Source organism: Pseudochaenichthys georgianus, chromosome 6 (assembly GCF_902827115.2).
Source record: "Pseudochaenichthys georgianus chromosome 6, fPseGeo1.2, whole genome shotgun sequence".
Lineage (NCBI taxonomy): Eukaryota > Metazoa > Chordata > Actinopteri > Perciformes > Channichthyidae > Pseudochaenichthys > Pseudochaenichthys georgianus.
The window spans coordinates 31255897-31273921 of NC_047508.1; the positions used below are offsets into that span (position 1 = coordinate 31255897).

At 40.7% G+C, this 18025-nt stretch overlaps 1 protein-coding gene across 2 annotated transcripts; it reads left to right on the plus strand.

Moving 5' to 3' along the window:
* Positions 1-17818, plus strand: LOC117447755 (plakophilin-3-like). 2 transcript variants are annotated; one of them, XM_071203536.1, is made up of 15 exons: positions 1-23; positions 578-647; positions 3686-3863; positions 8231-8322; positions 9374-10275; positions 11115-11238; positions 11871-12075; positions 13569-13740; positions 14145-14262; positions 14350-14514; positions 14739-14921; positions 15004-15157; positions 15334-15532; positions 15710-15797; positions 16701-17818. In XM_071203536.1, the coding sequence occupies exons 2-15, from the start codon at positions 639-641 to the stop codon at positions 16740-16742; spliced, it is 2631 nt and encodes an 876-aa protein (XP_071059637.1). In that variant the 5' UTR covers positions 1-23; positions 578-638; the 3' UTR covers positions 16743-17818. The 2 variants fall into 2 exon arrangements, with proteins under 2 accessions (XP_071059637.1, XP_033940526.1); XM_034084635.2 differs by lacking the exons at positions 1-23; positions 578-647 and having other exon boundaries at positions 3524-3863.
* The last annotated feature ends 207 nt before the right edge of the window (positions 17819-18025 follow it).

Below are 18025 nucleotides of genomic sequence, written 5' to 3' on the forward strand. Positions count from 1 at the left end.
CTTGTGTATTGACGTGGTCTTCGGTGAGTGTCCTGTTCTGTCTTTGTGTATATATAGCCTTGGAATAAAGGAATTATTTTTACTCTGGTCTGCATTTGGGTCATGCTTCCTGCACACCGTAACACTCCTATGTATTGGGTGAAGATTTTTAAACGCTACTTGACACGTTGTTCTTTTTAGGTTTTTCTCATTTTTGAGTATCCACATGGCCATGTTGCAAGGTTTCGAAGATTACCAAGTAAATCAGTCAGACAGACAGTTGGATCCTGACGCATGCAACAGTTAGAATCAGGGTGTCACTCTCTCTCCCCGATGAAATCACTTTCTTTGACGCACACACAAATGATATGTTGCAACATCCTAAAAAAATCAACACTGATGTTGAATCAGACAACATAAATACAATATATTGTGCCTCCCTCCTCTGTACACACCCTGCGGTGACATGCTCTCCGTTGACTCATCTCTTTGTCTTGTGCACACTGCATTTACCTGGGATGGAGAGGAGGATAGTACATTTCAGGGCGGTGACTTTGAGTATTACTTTTAATACTTTCTATTAATCCCACCACATCAGATCTTTCGGTGAGACGAGAAGGAACACTTCACCAGAGAGGAGAGCATCTTCAATCAACACAATGGTTATGGTAAGTCAAAATCTGTGATTTTTAAAAAAAGTGTACCAAATTAATTAAATCTAAAGTACTCAACTACAAACCATGAACATTTGTCACCATCTCAAACTCAATGAGATATTAGGCGTCTGTGTGTGAAGCTGAGTTCTTCTTTTTCCGCTGACTGATTGTTTCCATCAACAAACATTATACATGAGGGTGAAGGCAGACTCTGGAAAGAGTATGAAGAAATTAGTCAAAACAAGAAAGGTGATTTTTTTTTTTTGGGTAAATGAGGATTATAATTGAAATGATAGGCATAGTAAGGAATCTTCTATACATCTCCTTCTTCATCCAATCCAGTATTAACAACTTTGATCTGCTTTGGGGAAATTAAATCCTCTTCTACCTTCGAGGGAAATGTTTGGGAAAGGTTCAGAGGTTGCAGTTTAACATTTTCTCCTTAGCTGCACCTAAACATAGAAAGGCAGTCATGAAGAAGGGCAACACGAACATTGATGTGTATTATGAATTCAATTACAGATGTTTTAACTGGTCCAACAGTAGAGGTGTAAAGTAACTAAGTACATTTACTCAAGTACTGTACTTAAATACACTTTTAAGGTACTTGTACTTTACTTGAGTATTTCAATGTTTGGCTACTTTGTTCTTCTACTCCACTACAAATCACAGGTCAATCGTTTACTTTTACTCCAGTACATTTATCTTAAAGCTTTAGTTACTTTGCAGATTTGGATTTATGATGTGAAATATAATCAACTCTTAAATAAGACTTTAGTTACACCTGGAGTAAATTCACAAGCTACCCTGCAGTATACAAAGTCATTAAAACTAGCTGCACCTTTACCAGCTTTGATAACACTTTAATGATCATCATTATAATCAAAACATATAATATATATTATTCTGAAATGGGCCATTCTGCATAATGAGTACTTTTACTTGAGTTACTAAAGTTTAATTTGATGCTAATGCTTTTGTACTTTTACTTGAGTAACATTTTGAACGGAGGACTTTTACTCGTAACTGAGTATTCCTACACTCTGGTACTTATTTTTTACTCATTGTTCCCCGACTCAGAACCAAACACGCCGAAGCTGCTTTTAGTTGTTATGCTCCCCACAAATGGAACAAACTTCCAGAAAACCTGAGGAACTTTCAATTGCCTCTGCGTCTGAAATTTGCTATATAAATAAACGTACCTTACCTTACCTTCTACTTTTACTTACAGTAAGTACAAGATCTGAGTACTTCTACCATCTCTGTCCAACAGTGACTTTTTCATATAGTCTGTATCTTGACAGGTGTACAGTATACTGCAGACATTCGGCATGTTTCATGTTTTACTCCCACGCTTCATGTTGCTTTCATAATGGCTGTGATGACTCTTGTTGCTAAGCTCATATAAAACAAACCAGATAAAACTAAGGTGTGGCTCCACCTTAATAATCGAGTGAGACTGCACCACACCTGTTAACAGTCATCCATTCACACTCAACGTCATTTTCAAGATTGAACTCAATCTCAGGCCAGTTTGTGAAAACGTCACAGATAAATCTATCTAATTACTGAGAGCCGAAAGCTTTTCAACTCTGAACACTGAGGCATAGGGTACAAATGTCGGAACTTAACTTTTGCAGTTTAAAAAAAAACCAAGGAATATCTTTAATTCCCAAAATATACCAATAAATGAAACAATGTTTGAAAAACTAAAAAGTCGTTGGAAGGAAAAGTAGCCTGCTCATATATGTTTTACGTTAGTCAAAGCAGCAATACTACTGTGTAGAAATACTCTGTTACAAGTTTTATTCCCACATTCCAAAAGTGACTTAAGTAAACGTATTGTAATATTACTGAAGTAGCAAAATTACGCATTAACAAGAATGGCCCATTACAGAATAAAACACTTTCTATGATTAAATAAAGAAAATGTAGGCATAATGTGGAGGCACCATCAATGTTTCAACTATATACTGGGAGCTAGTAACTAATGCAGTGGAGGAAAAAAAGAAGAAAAAAAACGAGCGTTTTGAAATTCAACATTAGGATATCAAATGGCATCAAATGGAAATAGTACCTTAAAATATCTCTTGGTACAGTGCTTGAGTAAAATAACTTTGTTGCTATGCACCACTGTTAATAACAGTGCTGTCACACTGGATGACATGTGGCATCATAGTGTGAATGAAATAGTCACAATTCACATGTCATTCATTTGGATATGACTTCACTGACCACAGTCACAGAGAGCTGACACAGGCAGCAGGTCTATTCACAGCTGTTTGACCTGGTTCATCCTCACTGACACTTCCTGTTTCACTGTGTTACAAGATGGACCTTTGTTTTACTTGTATTTGTTAAATACATGATTGCAATGTATTTAACCTTTAAACAATAAAGTTCAAATGAAACCAATCTTAATAATGTAACACTAAAATGTGTTACTATTTTTTGTTTTTTCCCCCCCAGAAATGGATTCATGCCGGTTTCAGTTATTTTCCAATAAAAAGACAAAGTAATGTAATTCAAATGAAATAAAAATCCAGTAGCCTACTATTTTCTTAAGCATTCGTCAACTATAACTGAACATGCTAAACTGAGTATTTGTTAAACAGTGTGCGGGAAGAATGTGACTCAACCAGCAGCATATGTGTGATTGAGGTCACCAGGTCAAGTAGAGGCCAGTCGAAAGTATATTAGAGAGTAGAGTCAGTGAGGAGGACAGGAAGATAATGGCGATTTGGTTTGATGTAAGCTACTGAATATTGAGAGGGACACCGTCCAGAGGGAGGCAGTAATGTAACGTCCCAGAGGTAAAAGTGAAGAAGAAGAGCACCTGTGCAGGTAGTGCTGCCCCGAGGCTCCTCCCCCTAATGAGCAGCTCTGCTCCCTCTGATCGCCTTGCTCTCTTTGCGCCCCTCTCAAACGTTCAGCTGCACAAACAACCTCCGCAGCACGGACTGTTTCTACCAGGACGCCCTACGCGCGTCTTTTAACTTTTCACCATGAGTATCGTGGGCTCTGAGAGTGTGTTTTTGTCCGCCTTACAGCCCAACACCTCGGTCACCACCTATGGGCTCCCGTCGGAGATCCACCTGGGGAACGGGGGCACGATGTCGGACGAGATGAGCCGAGCGCGACGCGTGCAACAGCAGGTCCAGATGAGACTGGCGGAGAAGTCCACACTTCCGCGTCAAAATGGATCAAGTTCACACTACGCCATGTCAGGTAAACACCGACAAGTGTTTTTCGTTGTTTTCCACCTTCTGCGTCATGACAGTTGCTTATTTCCGTGTACAGAGGGACTGGCAAAGTTCAAACCCCTCTGTGTCCTCTCAGGAACAAAAACAGGTGCATCGGTCTGACACTAAACCCCTAAAAACTGACTTCTTAACTGTGTTACAGACAATAATTGGAAGTTCTTATCTGATCCGTCAGACGTGTTTTGTTTCCTTTAGCCTTACTCCAAACTACTGAAATAGACACTGGACATCCCAACATATTGCTGTGTTGTCAAACCCCTACAGTGTAAGGTCCAATCTCTGTTTTTTAGTCACACAGCACACATACAGTATCAATAGATTGTGAAAGCAAAGTACTTTATTCATTTTGTTGTTTTTCCACTAAATATTTGCTATACAAATGGATTATTAATGGATAAATGAGTTGGTTCAGTTAAGTTGCTGGAAAAGAAATATAAGAAATATATACATTTAAAAAAGAGGGGACAATAAATTACCTATTGGATGACAAATAGATGAATATATTTATTGTTTAGGGTAGAACATAGTTAATGTATCTTTTGTGGATAAGATGGTATAATGTTCCTAGATTGGTGACTCAGATCAGTGAAGTAGCTTTTACTTTCAAGAGTGTACACAGTTGAAAGTAAAAGCTTCGTGTGTGTGTGTGTGTGTGTGTGTGTGTGTGTGTGTGTGTGTGTGTGTGTGTGTGTGTGTGTGTGTGGGTGTGGGTGTGGGTGTGTGTGTGCGCGCGCGCGCGCGCATGTTTGTTCATTGCTTCCCGTCAGCACTATTTGTCTGGAAGTTGTCTTTTCGGCTCCTCTGCATGTCCGTCGAGGTAGAACCTGCATCTGAATCCTCACATTTGATCTTACAGTGTTTATGCCTCATACCCTCACACGAGAAAGGGTTAATGTGTAACAGGCTCAAACAAGCCCTGCTTTCATGAGTTTCCCTGATAGCAGAGCCAGTTAAACGCCTTCCACTGTGGGATTGGGTTTCAGGTCACTCAGCTTTAAGAGGTGAAGGCTGAAGAGATACCTGAGAGATGACTGTGTGGTGAGAACCAGTTGTGTGTCTGGTAAAAGACATTGTGAAACAGCATCTGTCTGATCCAACTGAACACAGCCAAGGTGGGGTTGTTACGTAAGCAGCAGTGCGACTCCCACAGAGTCTCACAGGGGAAAGGCTTCCATGGGAGTTTTGAATGAGTTGACTTAGTTGTGACATTACTTTATTTAAGAAGCTGAGTCAGTGTAACATGTTTAGCTACACAAAACGGTGACAAGAACGTGTACACCTGCTTGATGCATGAAGGCATTCCTTCCTGCCCTATAATTCATTGCTTTGCCCCAAACTACAGGTGACAGCTTCTTGTCTGCATCATATTTACTGCTCTGGGTTGTGCAGGAGAATGTTTTCTCACTCGTCTAGTTTGAGCACTTCCCGGAGGCACAAACGGCACCTGCCTTGAAAGAAAACACATACTGTTGGTGACATTTTAACTGTTGAAACAATCAGGGACATACAACACTTAAGTCAAATATTGACACAATTTATGAAAATCGTGTCTGAGTATGATATTTTGCACACTGTTATCTCTGCCTGTCCTTTGCCCTGGGCTTTGCCGTGGGAGGAAGACAGACAGTCATAAATTGTGGCTTTGTGAAATGTATTGTTTTATGTAACCTGAATAAGAGAGAAAGAAGGATTCCTGACAACACAACAGGGAATGCTGCCATTTCAGTGGTTTGTGGCTTTAGAAGGACTCGTTATGAATGCATCACAGTTCATACATGACTCAGAAAACGCCAAGAGGAAGGAACGCCTCCTCTTGTGTTTTAAATGCTGCAATAAAATGTGCATGTATGGACCAATGTTTAGTTTACTGGTGGACAAGTCCTGGCAGAGAGTAAGAGCGAGAAAAAGAGAGTGTCTGCTTAAGATTTGGCTTCATGCCCAAAGTAAATTTTTCAAACAACAACAAATGAAATCGGAAAGTTCCGTTTTCAAGGTGTGTCCTCTGTGTGTTGTAAAGGTGCTTTGGGCGTTGCCTGGTTGGGACGTGGCCAAGGAACTAGGGTTGCCAGAAACTGACCATGATCAAAATCGATTATTCGGCAGCCCTGGCGAATAATAATCGATTATTCGACCCCTCCCCCCCCCCTACGAAAAAAGCATGTTGTCATCACAACGACGTGGCCTTGAAGTGAAGTTGGTAATGGCCGGCTGTGCTGCGTCTTTCTCTGTAACCTCTTTGGCTTCGCACTCAAATGCGAACGCATTGTTGAGGTTGAGCTGTGATAGACCAACGTCTTTTCGCAGAGCTTGCATTTAACTTCCTTCGGACTTGTATGTTCGAAGTAGTTCCACAAGGAGGAACTCTTTTTACCTGCCGCTTTGTTCATCTTTAGTGAGGGAGAAGGGGGGTGGGGGCGGGGTCGGGGTCGGTGTGTAGCGTGCTGCAGCAGCAGTCTGCTCTGCTCGCAGGCTTCCTCCAAGTTTACAGTAAAACAAACTGGTGGTGTGACCAATGGCCATTTACAATTATTAATACTATTACTATTATTAGCATATATATATTTATATATATTTTGGTTGAAACTAAGCCAGAAAAAAAAAAAAAACATAAATAATAATAAAAAAAAATAATAATAATGAAAAGATATATATAAATAAATCGATTTTTAAAAATAATATTCGATTATGGAGACTGTAACGAATATTCGAATAATCGAATAATCGCTGGCATCCCTACAAGGAACATGTCAGTCATTTTCAAGTGCTCGATAGAATGAGGTGTGAAAGGCGGTTCACTCCACCCCTCTGATGCATAAGAAATGTGAGAAACAGATGCCCACGTACAGTACAATTACATTTTTTTCTTCCAGTTAGAGTAGGAGGTCCTTCAGTGTTGCACTTCCTAAATGCAAAGGGATTAGTTGGTTTTGAAACATGATATGCTTTCTGGAGATAATACTGATCATTGGCTAAGATCATGTTAAAGATCTTCTTCAAACACTGACTGCAGGTTACTTTCTTTTAGCTGTGTGTTACATTTAGAAAGTGAAATCACATGACTGTTATGCAACCATTTAAACCAGAAAGAGACAATTATGTCTGTGAAGGGTAACCAGAGACGTGAGACCAGTCGGTCCTGCTGGTACTGACTGTGTGAAATTGAAACTTCAGGCTTCAGTGCAACAGGACACCTGCTACTGTATGACTTTCATGCAAATCATCACCAATGTAAGGGCGTTACACACCTTGTTGTGGCTGTCATGTTGTGATGAAATCTTCATCCACTGTACCGTTTGTTCCATCATTATTTTACTTAGATTTGTTTCCATGTTTACAGTTACCCTTGCAGACAAAAAAGTCAGTCTCTGTTGTATTCAAATGAACTTATATGAGGGTCAATGGATGAAAGAACAATAACCCAAAGGATTTTTGTTTTAATTTGGAAACAACATTATAAAGTTAACAGGATTCAATTTTCCCTGTTTTCCTGATCGCGTGGTTACGTGCAGTCGCGCCGCTGAAGGTCAGGCTTCACGTGATGCTGTATTATTCTTGTGTGTTATTTTGTGGCGGAGTACAATGATCGGTTGACACATCAAACACACAACACAAAGCACTAATGAAACGTTTTCTTTGCTGCCACTGGCAGGATAGTCAACATTGTCCTTCTTTCACATCATTATAAGACCAGTTTAGTATTCCATGTTTTGAAAAATTTGGATCAATCAATTTAAAAAGAAAACGATCTCATGACTGAAGGATGACCTCACAAAACGTAGTAAACCAACGTAAAAGGCATTTGTCAAATATATCTGTTTTCAGGGTCAATTACTAACAATTCACTGTTTTGCAAAGGGTAGGCCTACTAAAGATACTAGTTTCCCTGTTCTAAAATATCAGAGGTCATTTTACTATTTTTTATTAATTTATCAAAGTTCTCTTATTACATTTGATTATTTTTTTAACTAACAAATGTTTTGAGCAGGCAATTAAGCTGACATTTCCTAAAATATTAAAAGTTAAACCAGGCAGTTTAAGAGTGCTCAACACTGAAAACTGTCAAACTTTTATTAATAGTTCTTTAAAATATCTGGAATTAACTCTGGATAGGATCAACAAGATGAATGTTAATTATATATATAAGCTTTTTACCAAAAATAATATAGATGTAGCCCCCTTTGTAAACATTTTCATTCAATAAAATATTTGTTCTCAATACAATTTTTATTTTGTCATTTAAACCAGCTAGTCTTTCAGTAAAGCCCATCACTGAAATCAATGTGATCGTGTTAATGTATTCATCTGTTATTCTTTCTCTCTGCTTCCTTCCAGACTACGGCGGGGCTTCGACACTGAAACATCAGACCAGCAATCCAAACTACAGCTCCAAGTCATCCTACATGTACACAGGCTCCAAAACAATGGTGAGTACTACTGCATTATCTCACTCTTTCAGCGTGTATTCACACTTTCTATAAAAATATTCAGCTGATCGTGTAATATGTCATTTAACTAGGTGTTTTAATAAAAACAAACACATCACTGACTCTCTGCCAGTGTTTGAGCGGGTCACCCAGGACACAGCATGTGTGGTATTTCACAGTACGCTGTAATGAGATCACCTCAGGTTTTCAAGTCCACCCTCTAGATTCCTCCAGTTTAGTGATTCAACAGGAAGATGCTGGATTTGGGCCACAGATATTTGAGCTCTTCGCCTAAGAGAAACCTGAAGTTGCATATTAAACTAAATAATGTGTGGTATGAGGAAAGGAAACAAAAATGACAAAACAGTCTTAGGGCTGACCTGCAAGATAGTAGAATTGCTGTGATCGGATTGAGAAACCATTTCTGTCACCAACAAAGACACACACACACACACACACACACACACACACACACACACACACACACACACACACACACACACACACACACACACACACACACACACACACACACACACACACACACACATCACACACACACACACACACACACACACACACACCACACACACACACACACACACACACACACACACACACACACACACACACACACACACACCACACACACACACACACACACACACACACACACACACACACACACACACACACACACACACACACACACACACACACACACACACACACACACACACACACACACACACACCACACACACACACACACACACACACACACACACACACACACACACACACACACACACACACACACACACACACACACACACACACACACACACACACACACACACACACACACACACACACACACACACACACACACACACACACACACACACACACACACACACACACACACACACACACACACACACACACACACACACACACACACACACACACAAAAAAACACACACTAGAGCTTAATGAGTATTTCTGGTTACACATTTGATTGTGATCGTCACTCCTTCCCTCATCCTCAGGGTCCACGCATCTCCCAGAAGACGGGTTTCAGTGCCCGATCTGCTGGTGCAGACTTGGCCACGCTGCACAGGATCAGTGTTGGAGGAATGGGAGGTGGTGGTGGGAACGGTGGGGTTGTCTACCAAAGTGGCGGATACCAAAGTGGCGGACACCAAAGTGCGGGATACCAAAGTGGAGGATACCAAAGTGGCGGACACCAAAGTGGGGGATACCAAAGTGGGGGATACCAAAGTGGCGGCATGCAAACTGGCGGCATGCAAATTGGCGGCTTACAAAGTGGCGGCTTACAAAGTGGCGGCTTACAAAGTGGCGGCTACCAAGGTGGCGGCTACCAAACGGCCGTCATGCAAACAAGACACGTGGACCCAGAGACCCTCTCCATGAACGCAGTGCGGCAGCACACGGCGCAGGTGAATCCCGGGTGGGCTGATATGAGCGATGCCTACAGCTTGGTCTCTGAGCGTGACGCCACCTATGGCCGCCAGTATGCACAAAGCGCAGTCAACGGCTACGCCACCCAGGTCAGGCAAGGAGGAGGCTCCATGACCTTTACCTCTCCCATGCGCCAATCTCTTAGTGGCACTCTTGACCGCAGCGGACAAATGACAGGAGGAGAGATGGAGGTCACACAGCAGCACTCCTACAAAGGCCCGGCCCACCGCACCATCAACAGGATTACAAACAGAAACCGGATGAGCACCGGCTCCTTGCCTGGGCAGCAGATCTTGTCCAGTGGGAGTGTGTATAGTAGTGGGGGGGACAGAATGGATGGATATGGAATGGCCCAGCATCAGGGCTCTATGTCTCGTGCCCAGTCAATCAAAAGCATGCACAGTGTGGGCAGGGGCATGGACGTCTTCGGGCAGATGGATATGGGAGCCAGCATGGGAAACCTCAGCGGGTGAGAAGCTTACATTACATCCCATTGTGTCCCAAGTCCCCACCTTTTTCACTTTTAAAACAATGATGGCTCATTTGTTAGTTTTCATACTGTATTACTGACAGATCTTTAGAGGGTAACTTGTGTGTAGATATTGAGTAGTCTTTTTCCTTTTGTCAACAAATCCTAAGAAATCCAGTAATTGATCAATTGATCCTGAATTATTTTGTCAAAGAAAAGCCTGATATACAGTAGCTCAATCCCCCTGCTAAAGAAAGCCTTCATGCTTCCATTGTCCAAACACTTCTTAATATAACATCTAAAAACATATCAGCAAGGCACACTTTTGCACGCAATGACATGTCCCTAGGTTAGATGAACTGGAGAACTGCAGTTTCTCTTGATTCAGTCCCTCGTGCATTTTCCTGCTGCTGTAAATACTGACTTTTTCTCTGACATTAATGATATGATAGCAAATGTCACAACCTCCATGTGCCTGGAGCTTTAAGTCAGGGGATGTGTGATGTGAGCGCAGTATTTCACAAGAGCTGTGGATTGGGAGGAGGCTCCGTAGTTGCAGGACTGGTTTTGGGTGTGGCAGCTCAGTTTCAGGCCTCACATTGCACACAACCCAGCGAGTGGTTTCCAGAGCAGATTTGCAGACTACTGTGTGATTTGGAAAAAATACCAGAAGCAACAAATAAATCATCCATTAAATAATTACTATTGCTGACATATTTTGTGCTTCCATACATATGTCCAAGGAGTTGATCCTAGTGAGGGGAGAGAAAACAGGGTAATGGGGTCATTATAATGTTTTAGATTATTTTGTTGAACTTGTGTTTTCGCTCCCTCACTAGGATCAACTCCTTGGACATGCCCTCAGCAGTGCAAAACCTGAGAGAGGAGGACCATGGACTGCAGGTCCTGGGTGCCGCCTACATTCAACACGAGTGTTACAGTGACAACAATGCCAAAAATGAGGTAGTTAAACTTGTGGTTATAGCTCTGGGTTTTTCACTTATTTTGTCATAATGCCTTTGTTTCACATGTTGGTCAATTGTTATTATCACTGTCACATACACTGCAGAAGGGATTACCATTCTTACTATTTAAAAAATAAATCCAGATGTTTTTGTATTAAAAGGAAACAAAGATGTGTTATAGAACAGAAAGGGGTACGACATGCAACAAAGGTTGGGAAATTATTAAATTATTGTGGTATGTGGCATGCGCTGGAACAACTTGTTTACAAATAGTTACTTGCATGTTTGTAAAGCTTAGCTTAATATTTAGACCAAAAACAGAGGGAAATAGCTAGCCTGGCTTTGTCTCAAGTTAATAAAATATACAGTGTAATATCTTTCTCAACTAACTCTCAGGTAGAAAGCAAAAGCATGCATATCTTTTGGAACAATTGAACAATTTGTCTAAACCTATTACAGAACTTGGCAAATCCTAGTGCCATCATTTTTTTTCAACAAACATACAGGAACATAGGGGCTTTAATCCACGACCTAGATCTAACCTAGATCGCCTAACTACGGGGTAAAATGGAGTGAAAAGCATGAAATATCCTAAGCTGACGCTTTATTTCCCTGCCACCCCGTCTCTAGGTGCGTCATTTGAAGGGAATCAGTGAGCTAGTGAAGCTCTTCAACTCCGAAAACCAGGAAGTGCAGCGTTATGCCACCGGTGCAACACGCAACCTCATCTATGAGAATATGGACAACAAGGTGGCCCTGATCGAGGAGGGCGGCATCCCACAGCTGGTCGAAGCACTGAAGGAAAAAGACGATGAGCTCCACAAAAACATCACTGGTAGGAAAAACTTGACGGCAGTCATTAACATAAAAAACATGATACAACAGCAGAGCTGAGCTGGGACTTTAGCCTCAAGTAGAACTTGTGCAAATTATGTTATGATAGTTCTTGAATACAACATGATATTAACAGTGGTGTCCTTATAATACCTGAACATTACATTATTCCGCACCAAACAAACAGGAGGCAAGCTGTAACTAGAAACTAATTAAACTAATTATAGTTACTTTCATATTTTAAGATAGATAGAGCAGATTTGATTTTTAGACTGTTGATTATTCTCAGTTCTTATGCGTGTTTACAGTTCACGACTGAATAACTCTTGTTTGCAGTTGACTCATCTCCCCACCCCTCAGCACTTGTACATTCCAACAACTTCAGTCGCTGACATTATTGCAATTATCGGTTGTCAGCAGAACTGGCAGTCATTCGCTCATAAAATGAAGACTGTAGGAATTTTGGAAATAGATCTTACAACTCCAACTTCACAGTGTAGAGCTGTTTGCCTGACATGTTGTGTGTCTGAAGGCATAAAGAAAAGGAGCTGGAACTGCAGGTTTTCTATATGGAGTTTGAAGAGAGGGATCATATATGAGGGAGTTGTCTGCGCCTGTGGTCGTATACCTGCCGCTCCCTTTTATGACTGATGGCTTTGTCAGCCCTTTGAGCCGTTACACCTTGATGTGTATCTGATGGGGCGCTTAATCACTAGTTTCTGTGAGAATGTGATAAATGTCAGAGCAACTGTACATGTGCACCTTTTTTCTGTAGTTTTGCCAAATGTCAAAGAGGTCTTTTCTTATAATACCAACTAATGTCTTAGCTTCACTGTCACTTCACTTTTATTGAATTATACTTAAATTTCAGGGTAATCAACAGATTTTTCAATAAATGGATGTTTTCAAAGTATATGGATAATCGTTTTTAATAATCGTGATATCAATTATTGACCCAAATAATTGAGATTATGATTTTTGCCACAATCGACCAGCCCTACTGTACATATGAAGATTCAGCCAGCAGGTGGTTAGCTTAGCTTAAACTTAACACTTACCACAGGGGAAACACTTAGCCTGGTACAGTCAAACAGTCCCAAACTCACACCTGTTTTTGGCCAATAGCTTTTGTACACATTACACACATTGTAGGTTTTATAGTTGCTGGTAGATGTTTTTTGTAACCAGGCTAGTTGTTTCCCCCCCAGTCTTCTTACTAAGCTAAGCTAACAAACTGCTAGGTAAATACTGAACCAACAGCTATAACAGTGGTAGGCTACCGAGCTTTTCATCCAGCTCTAAGTAAGAAAGTGACTAATCTGCCTTCCCAAATGTTGAACTGTTTATTTAAAATAAGGTTAGGGTGAAGCATGAAAAACTCCAAGATTAAAGTGAAAATATCCTCACATCCAGGTTGAGAAGTAAAACACAAATTAATATGTAAAATAAAGCATACAAGTCTGTTTTGTTGACTCTCCTCTCGTGTGTATGCAGGTATCTTGTGGAACCTTTCCTCCAAAGACAACCTGAAGGAGAAACTGGCCAAGGAGACCCTCCCAGAGCTGACGGAGTACATCCTCATCCCTATGTCAGGCAAAGAAACTGATGGCTACCAGCAGACGGCCTCTGAGGCAGACATCTTCTACAACACCACAGGATGCCTCAGGTACACCTCACCTATTTGTGTCTTCTCTGTGTGGTAGCAGCATGCCCCTTTGATTAAGATGTATTTCTTCCTGGCTCACCTGGGTTTGATTTCCTTCCCATGATCACATTTTCTATATGGGAACTTGTTCTGGTAGTACACGCCAACTCACTGGCTCTGGGCTAGTGGAGCTTCAAGGCTTTAAGTTAACGATACTAATGATTGATTATCAAAACAACATTTCTGTTAATATTTTCATGAGATCATTAATAGTAAAGCCAACAATATTTTCAAAATATCAATATAATGTTTTGTAGAAAATATTGTGATATTTGATTTATATCAGCCCAGTTTGTTAAAAATAATATGATGCATGATTTCTGGATTTTACCTAAAATATCTCTCTGACCCCTCTCTTTGCTCAGGAATATGAGCTCTGTGAACAAGAAGACCCGTCAGCAGATGAGAGAACAATCCGGACTGGTGGACTCTTTGGTCTGCTACATCAAGAACTCCCTCGAGGACGGCAAGGCAGAAGACAAGGTGAGATCAAACGAGATGGAGCTGAATTCAATCTGTTTTTTTGGTTCAACCCAAGGATTGTGTATTTATTTGTCTGTGTGTTCTTAGGGGGTGGAAAATGCAATGTGTGTCTTGAGGAACCTTTCCTACCAGCTGTACGGCGAGATGCCTCCAACTACTCTGATGCGCCTGGAAGGACCAACTAGAGCTCAGGGCTCAGGAAAGGGCGACGCCATTGGTTGCTATACACCTCAGGGACAGAAAGCCAAAAATGTACGCACACGTGAGATTTACCCATCAGCATTTTGTGTGCATGTTAGGGCTGCTCCTTTGTAGTCAACTAATAGGTTGTACTTTTTTCATGGTGAACTCATTATTTCCAATCCTTACTTATGAGCACATTTTTGGTCAACACAACATTTAAAGTGGTGCTATGGCATGATTCTTTGTGGAGAATACCAATTTTACTAATTGGTCAATTCAAATGTTCCCCACAGAGAAAGAACCAGGACATCTCCACTTTCACCGAGGTGGCCCGGGTGCCAAAAGGCGCCGAGTGGCTGTGGCATCCACAGATTGTGAGCGTTTATAACCGTGTGCTGCAAGACTGCGAGATCAACTCTACCACCCGCGAGGCGGCTGCTGGAGCTCTTCAGAACATCACCGCTGGAGACAACAGGGTGAGAAGCATATTCATCTTGCCATAATCAAATGCAACAATCTACATCATATTTAAACTGTCTCTCCCTCTTTTTCCCGCAGTGGGCGTCAGTGCTGAGCCTGGTGGCTCTGGAGCAGGAGCGCATCCTGCCGCAGGTGCAGAACCGCATGCAGACCAGCAATGACCTGGAGCTGCGATCCCTCACAGGCTTCTTACGAAATCTGTCCCGCCATGCCAGGGATAAGAATGACATGGGTCCGTTTTTTTCTTAAGTTATTGAAAAAGCCCACATTTAAAAAAAAAAAATAACAATTTACCATTTTTAACCAAACTCTTGAACATTAGAAGAAAAGTGTGAGTCCTTAACTGGAAGTTGATTGTAAATATAGGTTTCCAACGAATAATCTAACATTACTTATTGGTTTATCCAGCCTCAAAGGTGGTGAACAACTTGGTGGCCAAGCTGCCTGACGATGGGAGCCAGAAGGACCCCTCTAGCGATGTGGTGGTGAACATCTGTGGAGTTCTCAATAATTTGGTGACCAGCAGCTCTATAGCTGCCAGAGACATCACATACTTTGACGGCCTGCCAAAACTGATCGCCATCAAGACCATGACGGGCACCTGCAGGTAAGACTTTGTAATGTGGCATAAACATGCTGTATTGAATACATGTGTTCTCACCCTGACATTTCTCCATCCGCATGACATTTGCATGTTGAATGTTGCGGAAATATTTCAGCCTATCTTTTCACATAAAGTTATTTGTACCAAGTGTTAACCTTGGATACATCTTTTTGTTCCTAGCACGGGGAGGATGAAAGCAGCCAAAGCAGCATCAACAGTTCTCAGCAACATGTTCCAGTACAAGAAACTGCACAAAAGCTACAAAGATGTAAGATAGTAAACACGAGCTTTGCATGATTAATGATTTCCCCTCCAAAAAACTGAGAGGGATAATCAATAACATATTGGAGATAATGCATCAGTTATGATTTTTTTCTAACAGTCTATTACGAGTTTAAGTGTTATTCAAATCCATTCAGATGCCACAAAAACAATCAATCACACAACAAGATTTTAAACATTAATACATATAATGAAGTAACAAGAGGTCAGATTATGTGTGTCGACTGCCAAACAATAGTCACTGAACCACACCCTCATTCTCATTTCTGTGTGTGTGTTTGTGTGTCTCTCTGACTGTTCACACTGCTTATTTTTCAACACCGACACACACACAGCCACTCAGGCGTGTCCACGTCTTGGGCAGGGCCAGGTGCTCTACATGTTCTGACTTTTGCAGATTCCGACTTGCCCCTCCCAAAGGGTGCGGTGTGCAGAGTTATTTCCCAACAAACAGGTCCCAACACAACCCAAAATGCATTAAAGCTTGTCTTGTACGTAGGCTCATGCTATAACGTGCGTTCTGAGGTAACTTATGCTAAGATACGGTACGATGTACTTTATTGATCCTGAATTGGGAGAAAAAATTGTAACGGCAACAAGGCATTGCTCATAATTTGTAAAAATCTATAAATAGTAGTAAACAAACGTAAAATATAAACAACTCAAAATAGAAATGAAACGGAACTAAAAATGAAAATACAAGTTGACCATGGAAAATACAAATCCGTAGACTGTCAAATAAACACTATGAAGGGCAATTCTAAAAATCAAGGGAGCTGTTACAGAGGTTTACTGTGTGGTATTTGAATACGTTCTATAATGTAAATAAACACAATATTTGTTTATGTATTTGTTATAACATTGCCTTGTTTGTTTCTCTGTGTTACAGAAAGGGTATGGGAAACAAGATTTTGTAGATATGATGATCTAAAACAAAAGGCAGTGGTCAAGAGGCCTGCTCTCCACCAGCCCCCAGTGGAGCAAAGAGACTGTTTGTACTATTCAAAGATACTTTTTTAGGATGAGAACATGGACACACAAGTGAGGGAGGATCTACACAGAGGAAAACAACTTCCTGTGTATTTCTTTTACTCGACAGACCGTTCAAGAATTTTGGATCCGGCACGACTACTGATGGACACAAATGTGTGCACCTTAACCATTTACTCTTTTTGTTTAAACACTGTATGTTTTAGTGTGGAATCAGGGATTTATTTGTTATCAGAGCAGCATTTATTCAGATATAATTTCAGCTGTTTTTTTTTTTGCGGATGACAACTGTTGATGAACAGAATGAATGGATTGAAGTGTGGTACAAACATGCCGTTCTTGTAAATATTGCTCAAATGTTTTATACTTTGCACCTACACTATGTACTTAGTTCTTGTAGTTTAAGGATGGATAAATGTGTCCATATTATAACATGGTTATAATTGAATGTAAGCCACAGAGATTTATAGTAAATTGGCTTATGATTAAGACATAGGAATAATGAATGTATCTCCAAAGTTGACTTTTGTGTTTAGTTCTGTGCTTTTCAAAATTGCAAAATCGCAGTCGTCATACATTTGTAGTTGTTTTGTCAAACACAATTCATAGTTTCATTATGTCTGTTTGTTTCTTCAGAAGGTTATTAAACCTGCTGTTTGCGTACTTTAAGTGGTGTGAGTGTACAAAGAATACAGTGCTCACTATATTTCAAAACATATCATATGGTGATGGTGATATTTAGTTTTTGAGGTGTTTTTTGAGCAAAATCTAACACGGACCCCAGACCTCATTGCAACTCATAAATTGGCAAGTAGGATATTTTAATTAAATGTGTAATTGTTCATGCAAAGATTTTAGTTCAAAACTTTAATATTTATTGCTCTGGCATAAATGTCTTATTTTGTAGGACTTCTAACTGCTTTAAGATTTTCTTTTGTTGTGTACAGGCAGATGTATCCTGATATTTTTCATCTAATAAAGAGACCGATTTGAAATGTCATTTATTAAGTGTCTTATTTGTGTGTGTGCTGTGACTGTAATAAAGGGACACTATCACGATGAAATGCTCGCCACTCCCTGTTTACATATTTGCTCCTGCTCTGACAAGAACAACACCAGACCTGCCCTGCTGCACCCTTATTCAGGCTCTCATTTCACTGCAGGTACTGCTATCATCACCCCATGAAGACAGATCATGATCCCATTTTTGTCAAACTGCTTTAT

Excerpts from the sequence above, each read along its gene's own strand:
- LOC117447755 (XM_034084635.2), top strand. The coding sequence starts at position 3,641 with ATGAGTATCGTGGGCTCTGAGAGTGTGTTTTTGTCCGCCTTACAGCCC. Across the intron at positions 8,323-9,373 it reads ACACAGGCTCCAAAACAATG|GGTCCACGCATCTCCCAGAA; the intron begins GTGAGTACTACT and ends CCTCATCCTCAG. Across the intron at positions 14,263-14,349 it reads ACGGCAAGGCAGAAGACAAG|GGGGTGGAAAATGCAATGTG; the intron begins GTGAGATCAAAC and ends GTGTGTTCTTAG.